This window comes from Pituophis catenifer, unplaced genomic scaffold (genome assembly GCF_029215685.1).
Source record: "Pituophis catenifer annectens isolate HBS135680 unplaced genomic scaffold, rPitCat1.0.hap2 SCAF_1, whole genome shotgun sequence".
In the NCBI taxonomy this organism is placed as follows: Eukaryota; Metazoa; Chordata; class Lepidosauria; order Squamata; family Colubridae; genus Pituophis; species Pituophis catenifer.
The window spans coordinates 338330890-338347022 of record NW_027256881.1 but is presented as its reverse complement, the minus strand read 5'-3'; the positions used below and the strand labels follow the sequence as shown (position 1 = coordinate 338347022).

Genomic DNA, 16133 nt, shown 5'->3' with positions numbered 1-16133 from the left:
AAGGTAGTACAATCCTTTGTGCTGGATACAGAATCATAAAAATCGAAGTAATACAAAAAGATATAAATACAATAGATGAAATAAATCAAGACAGTTAAAACAATGAGTGGAACTAAAACATTTCCCTGGAATATTTTATTTATTATTCTGATTGAAACCATTTCCCCATAGCTGAACTACAGTGCCCGTTTGGAAATGGACAGCCTGGCTGGGGGGGGGGGGGGAAGGTGGGTTTTGGCATCACACAGCTTCAGCACCTTAGACAGCAACTTTGCCTTGCTGGATACAAAAGGCCTGGGGGGAATATCCTGTACAAAAATTGAGTCTTTAGCACAATGTCCAAGACAAAACTATGGTGGGTGAAAAAAAATGCACCATCCACAGCCATTCCTGCTGAATGAAAAATAAGACAAATTTTATGATATTACTTACCGTATGCTACACATTTACATAGAACGCTGTTTTTCAAGCTGGGTGACTTTATGATGTGTGGACTTCAACTCCCAGAATTCCCCAGGCAGCAAATACCTGAGGCTTGGCAGGTTTTGATGGAGAGGAACCATCTTTGACTCAATCCTACCAATTACACTGATGATGTTACCTTGTTTGGTGATGAAACGTCTGCAAGACGTTTCTGCTCATGAGAGCTCCAAGGATCCCATACATCTGGAGATATACCAACATGGATCTGGAATAGGGTTGCACTTTCCCTTTCAAGGATAGTGCCCAATTTGGGAGTTAATATCCATCCATCCATCCACTGTACAGAATATCAATATACTCCTTTCTTTGTCTTATTTTCTTAGAATCAGTTACAGGTAGGCCTCGTTGTCTAAGAGTTCAGAGTTACAACAGTGCTGAAAAAAGTGACTTACGACCTGTCCTCGAAGTTATGACCATCGCTCCACCCACACAGTCAAGCGATCAGTTTGGGCACTTGGCAATGTGCCTGCACGTTAATGACTGCAGTGTTCTGTGATCACGATTTGCAGCCTTCCCAGCCAGCTCCCAACAAGCAAAGTCAATAGGGGAGAGCCAGATTTGCTTAATTACTGTATAATTTGCTTAATGCCTGCAGTAAAAATAATAATAAAATTGGATCTGGTCATGTGATGATGTGATTAATGACCACATCACTTAACAACTGAAATTCCTGTGTTAATTGTGGCCATGAGTCAAAAACTGCCTTATTAACTTTTTCCTTCCATAAGAGAGCAAAGGGAGCAACCATTAAATTATATTAAACGTTGCTAATTGTTTCTCTACCTTAGCAACTTGGCTGTGGAATTCTGGGAGTTGAAGTCCACCTATCTTCAGGTGGCCAAAGTTAGGAAACACCGCTGTAGCGTTAACTAGCCAATCATATTTCACCTCGTGTCGTTTTCCCCACCCCTCCCACAACCTCGCTTGGCTCTTCAGGAAAGGGGCGTGGCTTCCAGGAAGTTTTTTCTAATCTATCTGATGAAAGTTGTTTCGCGCCGCCCCGTGATCTAGCGCATGCGCATTGTGGGCTTTTCATTTCGCTGGCGCGTGCACTAACCCGCGCGCACCGTACGTCTTTACGTTGGAAGTCGTGGAGGGTTTCCCCCCTCCCCCCCGTCAATTTATGGGTCAACTTCTCGGCCAGAGTTTAACCTGGCTAAAAAAGCCACAAGTAGTAAAGTTTATTCGAAGCAAATACGTCTTGACGAGATTCCAAACCGTTTGGCACTTTGGCCTTTTGCGGTCAAAAAAACCAGTTCATATTATAAGTGGTTTTTTTTTTTTAACCTGAGGAAGCGGGGACAAAATAGGCGGGGCAAAGCTGATTGGCGTGTTGAAAGGACGTCTGTCATATATTGTCTCATACGCGCGCTTCTTGGATTCGCGCGCCCTAATTGGCTAGTCGGGTGTTCTCCCGCCTTTCTCCCTTTTCCGCGTGGATCGATTTTCTACCTTCACCCCGCTTCTCTTGACTCTCGAATTCTGTTCTGATTGGCCTTCTGGAACACCGCCCTTTTCCCGAATGAGAGTTTGATTGGAGAGTCGAGGTGTGCGTCAACGCGCCGGGGCGGAGCTATAAAAGAGCGTGTCCCTCCTCCCCACCCTCGTCCCGCTGCTTCTACCTGCGCGGCTGCCACCTCTCAAGCCTCCTTTTCCTGCTGTGCTCGGCAGCCTTCTCAGCCAGTTGAGTTGGCGCAGGCGCGGAGCGCAAGACGCGTGCGCACTAAGTGAGGAGGGGGGTGCTATTCTTTTTCCCTTCTCTCATCTCGGCTCGCGGCTCTCGGGCGTACGGTCAGCCGCCCGCTCATTGGCTGTTCCGTTGTTAGAGCGTCTGGCTCGGTCGACGGTTGAGGCCTAAAGTTCTGCGCAGGCGCAGAACGCGGCTAAGGTAATAAGCCTCGCGCTCGTTCTGACGGGCCTCAAGAAAAAGAAGGAAACCCGCCAGCTCGCCGTTGCCAACGCGGTCGCCGCCGTCTCCTCTCCTCCTCCGTGAGGGGAAAAGAGAAAAAGAAGGCCGGGGAAGACCTGGGACGGCCGCCGCCGCCATCATGAGCGTGGAAGCGTACGGGCCCAGTTCGCAGACGTTGACTTTCCTCGACACCGAGGAGGCCGAACTGCTGGGCGCTGACACGCAAGGCTCCGAGTTCGAGTTCACCGACTTCACCTTGCCCAGCCAGACTCAAACGCCGCCCGGCGGAGGCTCCGGGAGCGGAGGAGGCGTCGTCGCGCCGGGGACCCCGGGACTCCCGGGGGGTGGCGTCGGAGTGGGCGCGGGGGGGTCGCCTTCCGTCGTCGCTCCGGGGCAGCTGGACGCCCAGGTGAGGCCCGCGAAGTGCGAGAGAGTTAAGAACCGCCAGGCCGGGAGGGTGTTTTAAGTTCAAAGGCGGCGGGTGGGGGGGGGGGTGGAAGGGACGAGTGGGAGGCGAACTTTTTAAGTCCACGTCTTGTATGTGTGGCACTTGGCGCGGGTTAAAAGGGCAGCTTGCAGGTCCCGAGTGGGAGAGGCAAAGAGGCTGAAGGCTTCGGTAAGCTTGGATTCTAGGCTTGTTTAAAAATTGCCCCAGGAAAGCCGTACAGAGCCTAATAGGAAAGCCTGTAACTTTAGCCTTATGCTTATTGCAAAGAATACGCGCGAGAGAGATTCCTCCTATGTTGCATATTTTGTTGCCCAAAGTGGCCTTTTCTAGGAAGGAGACAGATGGGGAGACATGAATGAAGCCTTTTATCTACTCGTTTATCTGCAGGCAATGTGCATTACAGAATTATAATGCCTAGATATGATTAAGTACGTAATGAATTGCTTTCCGATATGTGTACGTTTATGTGTGTGGCCGGTTGTGAGTATCTACCTGATTCAGCTGGGTAACTATGACTTTATTAAAAGAAAAGGGCCCAATGATACCTTGAACCTGTTTGCTGCGCCACTGACTTTCGAACTGTCTCAGGCTGCGGAAGTTGCTAAATTTTAAAAAAAACAAAACAAAACTCATTCCCCTGATTAAGAGGCAAAGCTTAGTGAGAGAAAATTGGCTATCTGGAATAGTTTGGTTAGAATGCTAGAATTATAATGGCTTTTCGATGAGTCTTGGTGGCAACTAAGTTTGATTCCAGGGCTGGTGTGTAAGTCATTCGTCTTCAAGCTGTTATTAACCAGCACCTTCTTTGTACACTTTCAAGTAGCATTGTGTGCACCTGTTTGACAGAAGACCTGCATTGAAGTCAGTGAGGCATTGAATTTGCATAGTGGTTTCCAAGAAAGTGATTTGAAAATTCTCAGTTTCTGTGACTTTCTTGGAATTGCCTTTTTAAGAGTTCTTGTAAAGATGACTTGTTGAATCATCTTAGCGACAGAATGTGAGATCTGGATTTAAACTCTGAACTTTTAGTGCTTAAAGTAGTAGAAACCCAACTGGGGATTGTGTATATGTTCGGAAAATGGAAAAACTGTATATGTGTTATGATAAAAGCAGTATTTTATCATTGTAATGAAATAGGAGTATAAAGTGTGCTTGCTGTCCTGGGTTGACCAAATTTTTTAAAAGGCAGAAAAATATCATTTTAGACAAGTGGCAGTAGATTGTGTACCCACAGAAGCTCTTCCTAGATTAAGGGAAGATTTATCTCTCAATTAAGGATAAGGTGTTCTATCATAGCAGGTATTGTGGCTAGAATAGCATAAGATAGTACTTTAACTTCTGAGTAATTGGGTGAGGCCTCAACTGGGGGGCAAGGTGTGTACATGTATAATTAACACTTTTTCCAAGGAAATGCCACCCTATTAAAGAGATGATTCCTAGTCTGCATTTTTTTCTTTTCTTCTGCTTAACAGGAGTAGAGTGTAGTACTACTCAGTTTCGCATCTTAGGTCAGGTTTCCTCTAATGTGAGTCCTTTAGGTGGTATAATAATCTTGTTCTGGACAAGTCATTTGAAGTTTTGCGAATATGTCTGTAAGGATAGAATTCCATTTAGTACAGATGTGAGTTTTCAGGATATGCCATAGGTTTGTGCTGCCTTTCTAAGAATTTTCTGTTCTGTAGTTTCACTGCTGTAATAAAGGACATTACCTCGGTGTCTTCACCAGATATAATCACCTTATAGGAATAAAATAGGAATGGCATTCAAAACATAGTATGGTTGCTTAATTCCCCAGAAGAGGGTTTTCTTTCAAATGTGTTGGGGACTTCAGGGTCAAGAAGAGACTATATGTAGCATATTCCTTTTCTTTACTCTTGATTATTTTCTTTCTCTAAACTCAATTTCACTATTGAAATTTAACCCATCATAAACTTAAAAACAGTTATATGCTGTTTGTGGAAAGTCTATTGCTATATTAATAAGAAGGGTCTTCAGGTTGGCTAATGATGAAAGATGTATTTTTAAAGTGTTAGCAACATAAGATGTGGTGGTGTACTGTTTCCTGTTAAAAGGAAAATCACCTTTGTCTTCCTTAAATAGTTTCCTTGGCAGCCATACAGAAGTGGCTTGTCATTGCTTTCTTCCAGGATGTTTGTTTTACTTCCGAGGCTTGCCCTAGAGGACTGAGAGATGCTAACCAAGCCTGATGCTGCTTAGTTTCTGTGTTGCCTCCTACCAAAACAAGAGTGTTAGCTCTGTGAATTGGATAAAGGTACATATAGTCACAATATTTATGGCTTCTGGTGTTGATCTGAACAAATTTCCCATCCCAATCTTAGAATCTCCATCTACTTACAGAATAGCTGAATACGGAAATAAGGAGATTCCCCTGCCAGGGCTGTCAGAACATTTGGAATGGGGAATTTGTTCGCATTTAAGTAATTTTTCAGTCAGTTATTCTAGGAAAGTGATTTTCTCAAAGATCCTTTTGAGAAAAAAAGATTTCTGTAAAGAATGAGAATTGGATTATTGCTGCTTTTGAAAGCTTTCAGTCTATGTTTTCTAGTATTTTTCAATATGAGTACTCCAGACTAAGTTAGGAATGAGTTAATAATCTTGAAATAATTTTTAAAAATTAGAACCTGGTTTCTTTAGGCTGATAAACATACTGGTGTTTGATTTACCTAGCAACAGCTGTTTGCAAGATTCAGAAACTTAAAACTTCTGCTATTTTCTCTAAGTAATAGATAGTAGTTCTGCATGTCCTCTACCTTAATATGGAAAGAATTAAGCATATTGTTATATTTGCTGGCTCATAAAAATGTGAATGGAAAACCCAGCAAGTAAAATACTTAGACACACAGATTTTTATCCAACATGTTATGTCAACATATCTTTTGATCTTCTCCAGAATTTTTCACTGCTGGAAAATCAAGTAAATAACTATTTCAGTGGCTTTCTTATACTAATAGGTTAATATTCATGGTTATGGGTAGGTTGGTGTAGGTCACTTCAGATGCTGAGGCTTTAAGGGATGATTTTGATCAATTAGCTGTGTACTAAGGCATCTGAGATATAATCCTTTAAAAATCATGAGGGCAATATTTTTACAAAATGTTCTCTTTTTTTTTTTTAAACTGAAAATATTACCCTGAATGGCATATAATCAGCAGTGAAATCCACTTACCTTTGCTACTGGTTCGGGAATGGGAGCATGCGCGCACTTCTGCTCGCTACGCTCACGCATGCCTCTTCTGCACATGTGCAGAGCCTTCTGCGCATGCACAGAGGGTAAAAAATGGGACATAATGATGTCCCAGAGGTGGGCAGAGCCTCCTGCCGCCGGCGCTACCGGTTCGCACGAGCTGGATAGATAAGAAGATATCCTCAGAACTCTAATATTGTTCTCCACTCTCCTTACCTAACATAACAGGGAAAAATAAGTTGGTTTTCAAGTTAGAAGATTCTTTATTTTAGCTTTACATAAGATTAGAAAATCTGTTTTAAAGATAATTATGGCTTTCTTAAACAGATGGGGGGAAGCAGGCAGTTTTTATAGCCTACTGTTCATCATGAAGGAAATAGGCAATCTGTGATACTAAATCCTTTTTTGTGGTTTGAAGAGCCCAATCCAACATGGGCTACTCTACTATTTAGATAAAAACTGTAATATGAATCTTAAAATAGACTTAATTATATTGGTAGATCCAAAATCTACCACCCTATCCACCATGTTTCTTAATATACTATTCAAAAACGTTAACTGCAGTCTATGATCACCAAAAAGTGTTCATCAACTATATACAACAACACATTGGGAACCTGCTCACCAAAAAACTAGATTTTAGTTTATTTTTCTTATTTGTATGGAAGGGAAAGAGTGAGCCCCATGTTTGAGCAGGTTTTTTCTTGCTCATGCATGTAATTATAGTTTATGTAAATTACATATAGAAATTATAGTTACATATGCTTACATTTGTATTCCTCAAAATGTATTTGTCAGATTACTGTGTCTTCTGACTAAAGATTGGATGGGCTTGATGCATAATTTTGAACTTATGAATTACTTGGTAAACTAGTAAAGTATCACTTATTATTCTACAATATTTTAATTTTGTTTTGTACTTGTAGCTATTGCAGTTGCTAGAAACTGAGAGATGTCATTCTGAATCTCTCTTGGATCATCCATTGTCTCCATATATCTGATTTTGTATTTATATCTTATACCTGAGTTTTGTGGTGCTGTCTCTTCTTAGATTTGCCTGCCTAAGGAGCAATAAGAAGTTGCTCTATAAACTGTTCTGTCTTGCTTATTTTGGAAACTTCATATGCTGTAGGTGTTTGAGGAACATATTTGTTTAGAAGATAGGTTGATTTTTTTTCCTAAGTAAATATGTGTTAAATTGCAGCATTAACTTTTAGGAATTACTATTCTCTAACTCTATTGTAGTTTTATTCATAATGACATGTTTTTCTCCTAACTTAGTTGAAGTAGTCTGAAAAACTTTGAGTAAACTTTGAAACTGCCAGAACTATATAATATATTTGTATTTGACAGCCATTTATTATTATTGATTTTCTTAATATTTTCCTGAACTGGGAAAGCTTTGTAAAAAAACATTATTGCACAATTTTCCTTGCCACAAAATTTTACACAATTTTACCACCTTGTCCAGAATGGTAGTCCATGCTGGTTTTAAAAACTTCAGTAATCATAATGTTTCTTGGGGAAGGTATTAGAAAGTTTAATGGGTGGACTGGAGTTGTATATGTAATAAAGTAAAATGATATTTAAGTTTATATAATTTGGTACTGCTGCTGCGGCCTTGATTCTTAAAATGGTACTGTGCAGTGCTGAAGTTTTTCTGGCTTCTTTTTTTGAAGAACATATTTAAATGGTTTGCAAGACCATTAATGAATATATGTAGATTGATCCTGCACACCTTAGTGTGATTTCATCTAATTGGTATTTCCAAACAAGATTGATAACCATGACTTAAAATTAATAATGCTTATATAGCCTATGTGGTACCTAGGGATATTTTACCACACAAAGATGATTCTAACACTTGTTTAATTTCTTAGATGATAGATAAATATGGAGGTCTTTTGGCATTAAGGATGGCACATGTTGGCCTCACATTCTCTCCCCCTCCTATAATTCTAGTGGTTGATTGTTTTGATAATTATTCCTTTATTAGCCTCTTGAAATATAGTATTCTCTAAGGCTATAATCCTTTAAAAGATCTGACCCAATCTCTTATTGAAGATATAACATTTTTTTAAAAAAAATATAACAATGAGATTCTCCTTTTGTCATTTTTGTCAAATAAATAGCTAGTATTTATTTGACTTCCAAGATGACCCACTCATTGAATCAGAATGACTTAACTTATAAGAGATGAAAGCAGAAGTCAAATCTCTCATTGAAAAATAGATGAAATATTGGTAGCAGCCACTTACCTTGAGAGCTACTGAAGGAAATCATTATTATGCATAGGCAAGATTAGGATTCCTAAATTGGGGCCTTTCCCAAGGGCTAACCTTCACACACTAGGGTGAGAGGGGGATTAAAGAATTTGGGAAGAATAAGTCAATATTGTTAGCACTTTAGCCATTGCTTCAGTTCTGTTAACTCTGACTTACCAGACAAAATTTTTTATACCAGACAAATGTTTAAACAATTGCAGATGTTGCCATGCTTGTTTAGCAGGCAAAAATGTTCCGGTCTATAAAATCTATGGGTGGATTTCAAAATTTTCAGTGATGCTATATCATTGCTTAGGAAACTTGTGAATTGGGGCTTTCTAGATAGCCTTGTGACTGGGGTAGATCAAAGCAATAGAATTAAGGAAGAACCTGATGAAATCTCTGTGATTTTAGAGGCGGATAGATGCTTGAAGAGATTGTTTTTCTTTTAGTGGCATAGCTCTTAAAGTATATTGTGTATACTTTAAGAAAATGTATGATTTGAAACTGCTGATAGAAGAGGAAATACAACAAAAGGGCAGTAATCAGAACCAAATGTTGCTATTGTACAGAAAACTTATTTACTTCTGTTTAAAAAATAGCATCATTTCTTAAAAGGCCATCACAATATTTTTTTAACATAATTCAAGATTCTGTACACGTGCTTGTAAATTGGCATTGATGTATGATGTATCCTTTTTGAAAAAAAGCCTGTATGACTTGCTTTTTAAAAAAATAAATTATAGTTGCATATGTGACTTTTGTTTTGTTTTAACTCCAGGTAAATGGACCAGATGGCATCCTCCAGAATGGGGCAGTGGATGATAATGTGCCTAAAACCAGCCAACTTCTTGCGGAGCTGAATTTTGAAGAAGATGAGGAAGACACTTACTATACTAAGGACCTTCCTGTACATGCCTGCAGGTGAGATAGTAGAGCCTGGTGTTATGAGAACAGAGCATCAATTTAACACACTGGGGAAGCTTTCTCCCTGTGGCTAGTGAGTGATTTATTTTTTCATTTCCCGTGCCATTTTGCCATCATAACCTAGGACCAGTATCTAGTGACTCTCTCCTTAGGCTTCTGGGATATATTTATGCCTTCATGTAGAACCTGGGCAAGTATGCTGGGATTGAGAAAATAATGGAAGGCTGAGTCAACCTTGAGCCTGGTGAGATTTGAACTGCAGCTAGCAGTCAGCTGAAGTAGCATGCTAGCTATTAAAGCTATTAAAATTAAAGATCTGTATGATGGGGTATTGCTATTGCCTTTTCTTGGACCTAAATGCTCTTATTCCATGTTTTATGTAGTTTTATATCTGACTCTTGTAAGGTGCCTTAGTGCATCAGATCATTTTCTAAAACATTGCTTCTGGCTCTCTAAGAATATTTCATTTATGCTTTACTGCCTCCAGAAGTTGTGGGTGCTCTAACACTGGAGTTTTTAAAGAAGAGATTGGACAACCATTTGTCTGAAATGGTATAGAATTTTCTGCCTGAGCAGAAGGTTGGACTAGAAGACCTTCAAGGTCCCTTCCCACTCTGTTATTCTGTTTTTCTGAAGCTTGGAAGATTAAATTGGTTTGGTTATGCCATACTCTGCAGTGTTTAGCTGAATAAGTGGTATTCTCTAACAATGCATTTTGAATGTCTGAACATACTTTTTAAGATGCAGTCCTTATGCTGACTGTATTACTATTATTCTTCTCATCCTTCCTATTACCTATCTCTTCCTGCTTATGATTATAACCCTGTTGCTTGTATCTTTAGGATTTATATTTTATTTAGTTTCCTAGTATTTAGTATCCTATGACTATCACTAAGTGTTGTATCTTATGATTCTTGATGAATGAATTTTTATATACACTGAGAGCTTATGTACCGAAGACAAATTCCTTGTGTGTCCAATCACACTTGGCCAATAAAAAAATTCAATTCTATTCCATAATTCCATTCCATTCCATAATTCCATTCCATTCCATTCCATTCTATGATATTCTATGATATTCTATGATATTCAACATTGATCACAAGGGGCTATATTGCCACAGAGGGCATGTTGTGATAGTATAAAGTCCAGAAGGTTAGTAATGTTTCTGCCAGCTTTCAGAAGCAGTAACATAGTAGTCTTTGTAATTCCTTAATCAGTTTGTATGGGTGGGTGTCATTGATTTCCTCTCCTTGAAATAGAATTGATTTACAGCTATGTTCCCTCTGTTTTCCTTAGCTATTGTGGCATCCATGACCCAGCTTGCGTGGTCTATTGTAACACCAGCAAGAAGTGGTTCTGCAATGGACGTGGGAATACCTCTGGCAGGTAAATATGCACATTCACAAAGTGAATGTAATTCACTTCTGTTAAATGTATGAACATAGAAAGCTTTCAGGTGCTAATTCAAATAATTGGTCCACTTTCGCTGTTAGGAACTATCCAAAAACTTGAGGGAGAACTTGCGCCAATTGAGCTTAGGTCCCTATTGAATATAAGTACTTGTACTCTATTGTTGAATTATGGGACTTCTCAGTTTCTGCAAAAATTCAGTCTCGCTTGAAAATGCTTCTACAATGTGGCTTAACCTTACCAACATTTTAGTAGGGCACACTTGTTAGAGCTAAGTCCCCATAAGGTGTTTTCTATTATGTACACAAAAGTCTTTTAGTATTTCATAAAATACAATCCCTGAATGTATTATGAATCCAATATAGAGAAATAACAGCATTAAGAATCAGTAATGAATACTACACTGCTCAAAAAAATAAAGGGACCACAAGCAGAAGACATCCGAGATCTGAATGAATGAAATAGCCTTATTAAATACTTTGTTCATTACATACAGTAGTTTTGTGTTCCCTTTAGTTGTTTGAGCAGTGTATAAACTACTGTATGTAAAGAACAAAGTATTTAATAAGGCTATTTCATTCATTCAGATCTAGGATGTCTTCTGCTTGTGTTCCCTTTATTTTTTTGTGCAGTATATTTGACTTAAGTACAGGTAGTCCTTGACCTATGACCATTTAGCAACTGAAGTTAACAGTGGCATTGAAAAAAATGACGTGACTGCTCATTGCCCTTATAACTATTGCGGTGTCCCCATGGTCACTTAATCAAAATTTGAACACTTGGCAACTGGCATATATTTATGACAGTTGCAGCATGTCGGGTCAGGTTGCCATTTGTGACCTTTCCAGCTGGCTTCTGACAAGCAAATCTATGGGGGAAGCTGGATTGACTTAATAACTGTGATTCACTTAATGACCATAGCAAAATGGTGGTAAAATTGGGCATGACTCACTTAATTGCCTCATTTATTAATGGAAATTCCAGACCCAATTGTGATCAAGGCTACCTGTGTTATGAAACAAGTTAAAATTAGCAACTTAGCAGACAATATGTATCATGTAGTAGTCACGAAACAACGCAAAGCAAATAGGTTTTTGCTACTGTTGAAAGTTTGCAGAGATGGGGGACATACCAATTTGTACTAGAGCATGGGAATTGTATTGAAAAGCCCCTTTTTTCAATTCTATCGAATTGCTGGCACTAGCACTCTTCATTAGTAGGACCTTTGTGAAGGTTCTTAAGAGCAAGACTCTTGATACAGATGTAGATGGCCTGAGTAAGCTGGGTCCAGGCAGTTATGGTTCTAAAGATCAAAAACCGCACTTTGAATTGGGTCTGAAGATACATCAACAACCAATGCAATTGATACTGTATTAGTGTCACACGATTTAGCTGCTAGTTTTCCATGAACAGCTGAGCTAATTGCATTATGCACTATGGTAGCTCATGCTTCCAAAGGCATTTGGAAGTAAATTCTGTTAAATAATCTAACTTGAATGGTGCTAGTGCATAAGCACTTGAGGAAAAAAATATCTCTGGAAGGTTTCACCTGCCACATTTTATTTGTTTATATTCCCTCATTATTTTTATAAATAACTCAAGGTGTTGAACATCCACTATACTCCTTCCTCCTCCTATTTTCCCACAGTAGAAACCTTGTGAGGTGGGTTGGTCTGAGAGAGAGTTACTGGCCCAAAGTCACTCAGCTGGCTTTCATGGGTAAGACAGGATTAGAACATGCAGTATCAGTTGGCTGATATAAATTGCTAATCATGATTGATCTTCCCAGGAAGTTCAGTAAGACCTTCACATTGTTCCTTGTGTTACCCAGAATGGGTGGTTTACCTAACTCCACTATTTATTTGCTGCCTTGAGTTAATTTGTAAAAATAACAAAGACGGGATATAAAATAAATATCCTCTTTACTTGAATTCTAGTGAAAAGAAGGACTAGGGGTGCCATGATAGCAATCTTCCAATATTTGAGAGGCTGCCACAAAGAAGAGGGGGGTCAACCTATTTCCCAAAGTACCAGAAGACAAGACAGGAAACAATGGATACTAATCAAGGAGACAAGCAACCTAGAACTAAGGAGAATTTTCCTAACAGCACAATTAAATCAGTGGAACGGCTTGCCTTCAAAAGTTGAGGGTGCTCCATCACTGAAGGCTTTTAAGAAGAGACTGGGCAGCCGTTTGTCTGAAATGGCATAGAGTCTCCTGCTTGAGCAGGAGGTAGGTCTAGAAGACCTCCAAGGTCCATTCCAATTCTTTTATTTTGAATTGCACTTCATGTTGTTTTTCCAATATAAATAAGGAATTTTCTGTTTACATTTCAAAGAAAACTTTTGTTGTTCAATCATTGTTTTGTAATGTTTCTATCTTTTGTCAGTCACATTGTGAACCATCTTGTGAGAGCCAAGTGCAAAGAAGTGACTCTTCATAAGGATGGTCCTCTGGGCGAGACCGTCTTGGAATGCTACAATTGTGGCTGTCGTAATGTGTTTCTTCTTGGCTTCATCCCGGCCAAAGCTGACTCTGTGGTCGTTTTGTTATGCAGGTAAGAGAATGTTTGCTTTTTAGAAATAAATTATTTGAAACGATGATCACAAGAAACTACTAAGTATATATTTTAATGTAGTTTTTAATTGAGTCATACTTTTTGTGCTTGTCTAATATATTTCTCTCATATCCTGATTGTGCAGGCAGCCTTGTGCCAGCCAGAGCAGCTTAAAGGACATCAATTGGGACAGCTCACAGTGGCAGCCTTTGATTCAGGATCGCTGCTTCCTTTCCTGGCTAGTCAAAATTCCTTCAGAACAGGAACAACTGAGGGCCCGGCAGATCACAGCTCAGCAAATTAACAAACTCGAAGAACTGTGGAAGGTGTGTTTGAGAGTTTCAGGCTGTCCATGGAGAGAAAACAGGAGCTAGAAGATGTCATCTAAGACATAAGCAGATATATTTGGGACAGACAGATAGATAATACTGGGTTCAAAATTCAAGCTTCCTGAGTATCCTTGGTTTCTTTCTAAATCAAGTTTTTGGACTATGAAGATGCTCTTAAAGTTTTGAATACTAAAACCGGCAAGGTGGTTGAATAAAAGACCAGTTGTTGGGGGTTTGAAGCTTTGTCTAGATTCATGCCTTCATCCTAATGAGAAAAAGATGAATTCTGCAAAATGAGTGGAATTTGCACAATCTGTACAACAGTATTCTTTCCCATAGTATATAATTAGGATTTCTGGGTGATTTTTATCAAAGGTGGATACGGCCTGTTATTATCTGCAATATCCTTACATTTAGTAATTTAAATGGGCATGCTTTGTGACTTAAAGTATGTGATAAGATATTCCTAGTGTTTAGTTCCCTCATCTTGGAAGGATTCCCATAAACCAGCTGGAGAAGTTAGGTTTAGCATCCTGTTGTCTGTGATTGCAGGAGAACCCATCTGCCACTTTGGAGGACTTGGAAAAGCCTGGGGTTGATGAAGAGCCACAGCACGTCCTCCTTAGATATGAAGATGCTTATCAATACCAGAACATCTTTGGTCCTCTTGTCAAGCTTGAAGCAGACTATGACAAGAAATTGAAGGAATCTCAGGTAAAATGGATAAAAGGAAGCAGCCCCTTGAAATAGTTTGGATTGGTGACACTGAACAGTATGTTCGGGTGGTGGGGGGGTTGTGAGAGTAAGCTTCTGAAAGACTGTATAATTCATAAGTTTGGAAGGCATTTGAAATATAGTTGATATAAATATTTTGAAGTATTTGAACCATATCCATAGTTCCATTAGTCATTGAGTCCTGGGGTTGGTGTTGGGTACTTACTACTATGTTTCTCTGATATAATTTTTAAGCAGAAGACTTGTTCAGTTGCAAAGTTATGTCCGACTCTTCATGACCTATGGATCATAGAATGCCAGCCTCCCCTGTCCTCTCTTCCAGAGTTGGACCAAATTCATATTCATTGCATTGATGATAATATCTAACCATTTCCTCCTCTGCCATCCCCTTCTCCTTTTGCCTTCCATCTTTCCCAACATCATGGTCTTCTCCAATGAATCCTCTCTTCTCATTTAGTGGCCAGAGCATCTGAGCTTCAGCTTTAGTATCTGTCCTTCCAAAGGACGGTGAGGGTTGGTTTCCTTTAGGATTGACTGATTTGATCTCCTTGCAGTCCAAGGGATTCTCAAGAGTCTTCTCCAGTACCACAGTTCAAAAGCATTAGTTCTTTGGTGCTCAGCCTTTCTTATGGTCCAACTCTCACAGCCATACATTATTTCTGAGAAAACCATAGCTTTGACTATAAGACAGGTTAAGCTTGTATCTTGATAGATGGAAATGTCAACTTCTGTAAGGCAATCTTATCTGTTTGTACTGGGCATTGTAAATGGTTACATGTTCATTTCAGCATCATGAATACATGGGCTCTATTGGTAGCTTCAGTGTTATATTTTCTACAGATTTTTTTTTGTTATAGTTGAGCTGCTTTTGATAAGTGCTTTGTTGGGAGAGTTGTTCTATATTCCTTGAAGAAGAAATTTTTCTGAATTATTTAATCTGTATTCTGTTCTGTCTTAAAGTCTCTGAGTACAGACAGAGTGATCTGCTATATGCATGTATTGTTCTTCAGTAGAAAGCAACAGGCATTGCAGTAAATATAATCTGCCAAAAAAGGTGGGCTATTAATAGATTAGAAGTGGGCAGTCTGATAGTTCTAAAGCTGCATGTGGATTCTGTGCATTTGCAAATAATCAAGTGAGAAGACAACTAGACGGTGAATAGGAAAAGAACAGTTGTCTATGAATGAGAAGCAGCATTACTGAATTAATCAGATTGATCAGTCGCCTTAATATTGTTGTTATTGATGCATTTGAAATCTTCCAGCAAGCATTGAATCAAGCATGTTTCTAAAAAAAGTCAGCAAAGAAGATTACAAATCTGTTTACATAAATGATCCACCACTGGAACAAAATAGGAGATAAAAGGCCAGATCAGCTTTGATTCTAGTTAAAGAATCAAAAAACAAAGAATTATCTTTCTTTATTTTAGACTCAAGACAACATTACTGTGAGATGGGATCTTGGTTTGAACAAGAAAAGGATTGCCTACTTCACCCTGCCAAAGACTGATTCAGGTCAGACTGGAATTAGCAATATCTATAAGTTTAAAAAAGTGGATTGGGTTAATAAAAATCAGTGGGCAGGTGATATCATATACAGTGCTATCTTCAAAAAATATTCAAAGTCATTTACTGTCTCATCAGATATGCGTTTGATGCAAGGGGATGAGATCTGCCTGAGATACAAAGGGGACTTGGCCCCACTGTGGAAAGGAATTGGCCATGTGATTAAAGTTCCTGATAGTATCCTTTTTAATTTCACAAGATGGAGGAAGATGCAGAATGAGAATGTACTAGCTGACAAATGGATTTACTGCCAGATTTTTGTAGTAGAATTATGAATGACAAGTATCTTTTTTCCTG

General features: G+C 39.2%; 1 protein-coding gene across 4 annotated transcripts in view; it reads left to right on the top strand.

The window, feature by feature from the left end:
- Positions 1–2104: 2104 nt before the first annotated feature.
- UPF1 (UPF1 RNA helicase and ATPase) overlaps positions 2105–16133 on the top strand; it is a 34334-nt gene continuing 20305 nt past the window's right edge. For all 4 annotated transcript variants that reach the window (XM_070944224.1, XM_070944208.1, XM_070944215.1 and 1 more), the window contains exons 1-8: positions 2105–2801; positions 9091–9233; positions 10536–10625; positions 13040–13207; positions 13353–13533; positions 14089–14250; positions 15701–15785; positions 15915–16013. In XM_070944224.1, the coding sequence (XP_070800325.1) occupies positions 2532–2801; positions 9091–9233; positions 10536–10625; positions 13040–13207; positions 13353–13533; positions 14089–14250; positions 15701–15785; positions 15915–16013 (1198 nt within the window). In that variant the 5' untranslated portion in view covers positions 2105–2531. The remainder of the gene's footprint in view (positions 2802–9090; positions 9234–10535; positions 10626–13039; positions 13208–13352; positions 13534–14088; positions 14251–15700; positions 15786–15914; positions 16014–16133) is intronic.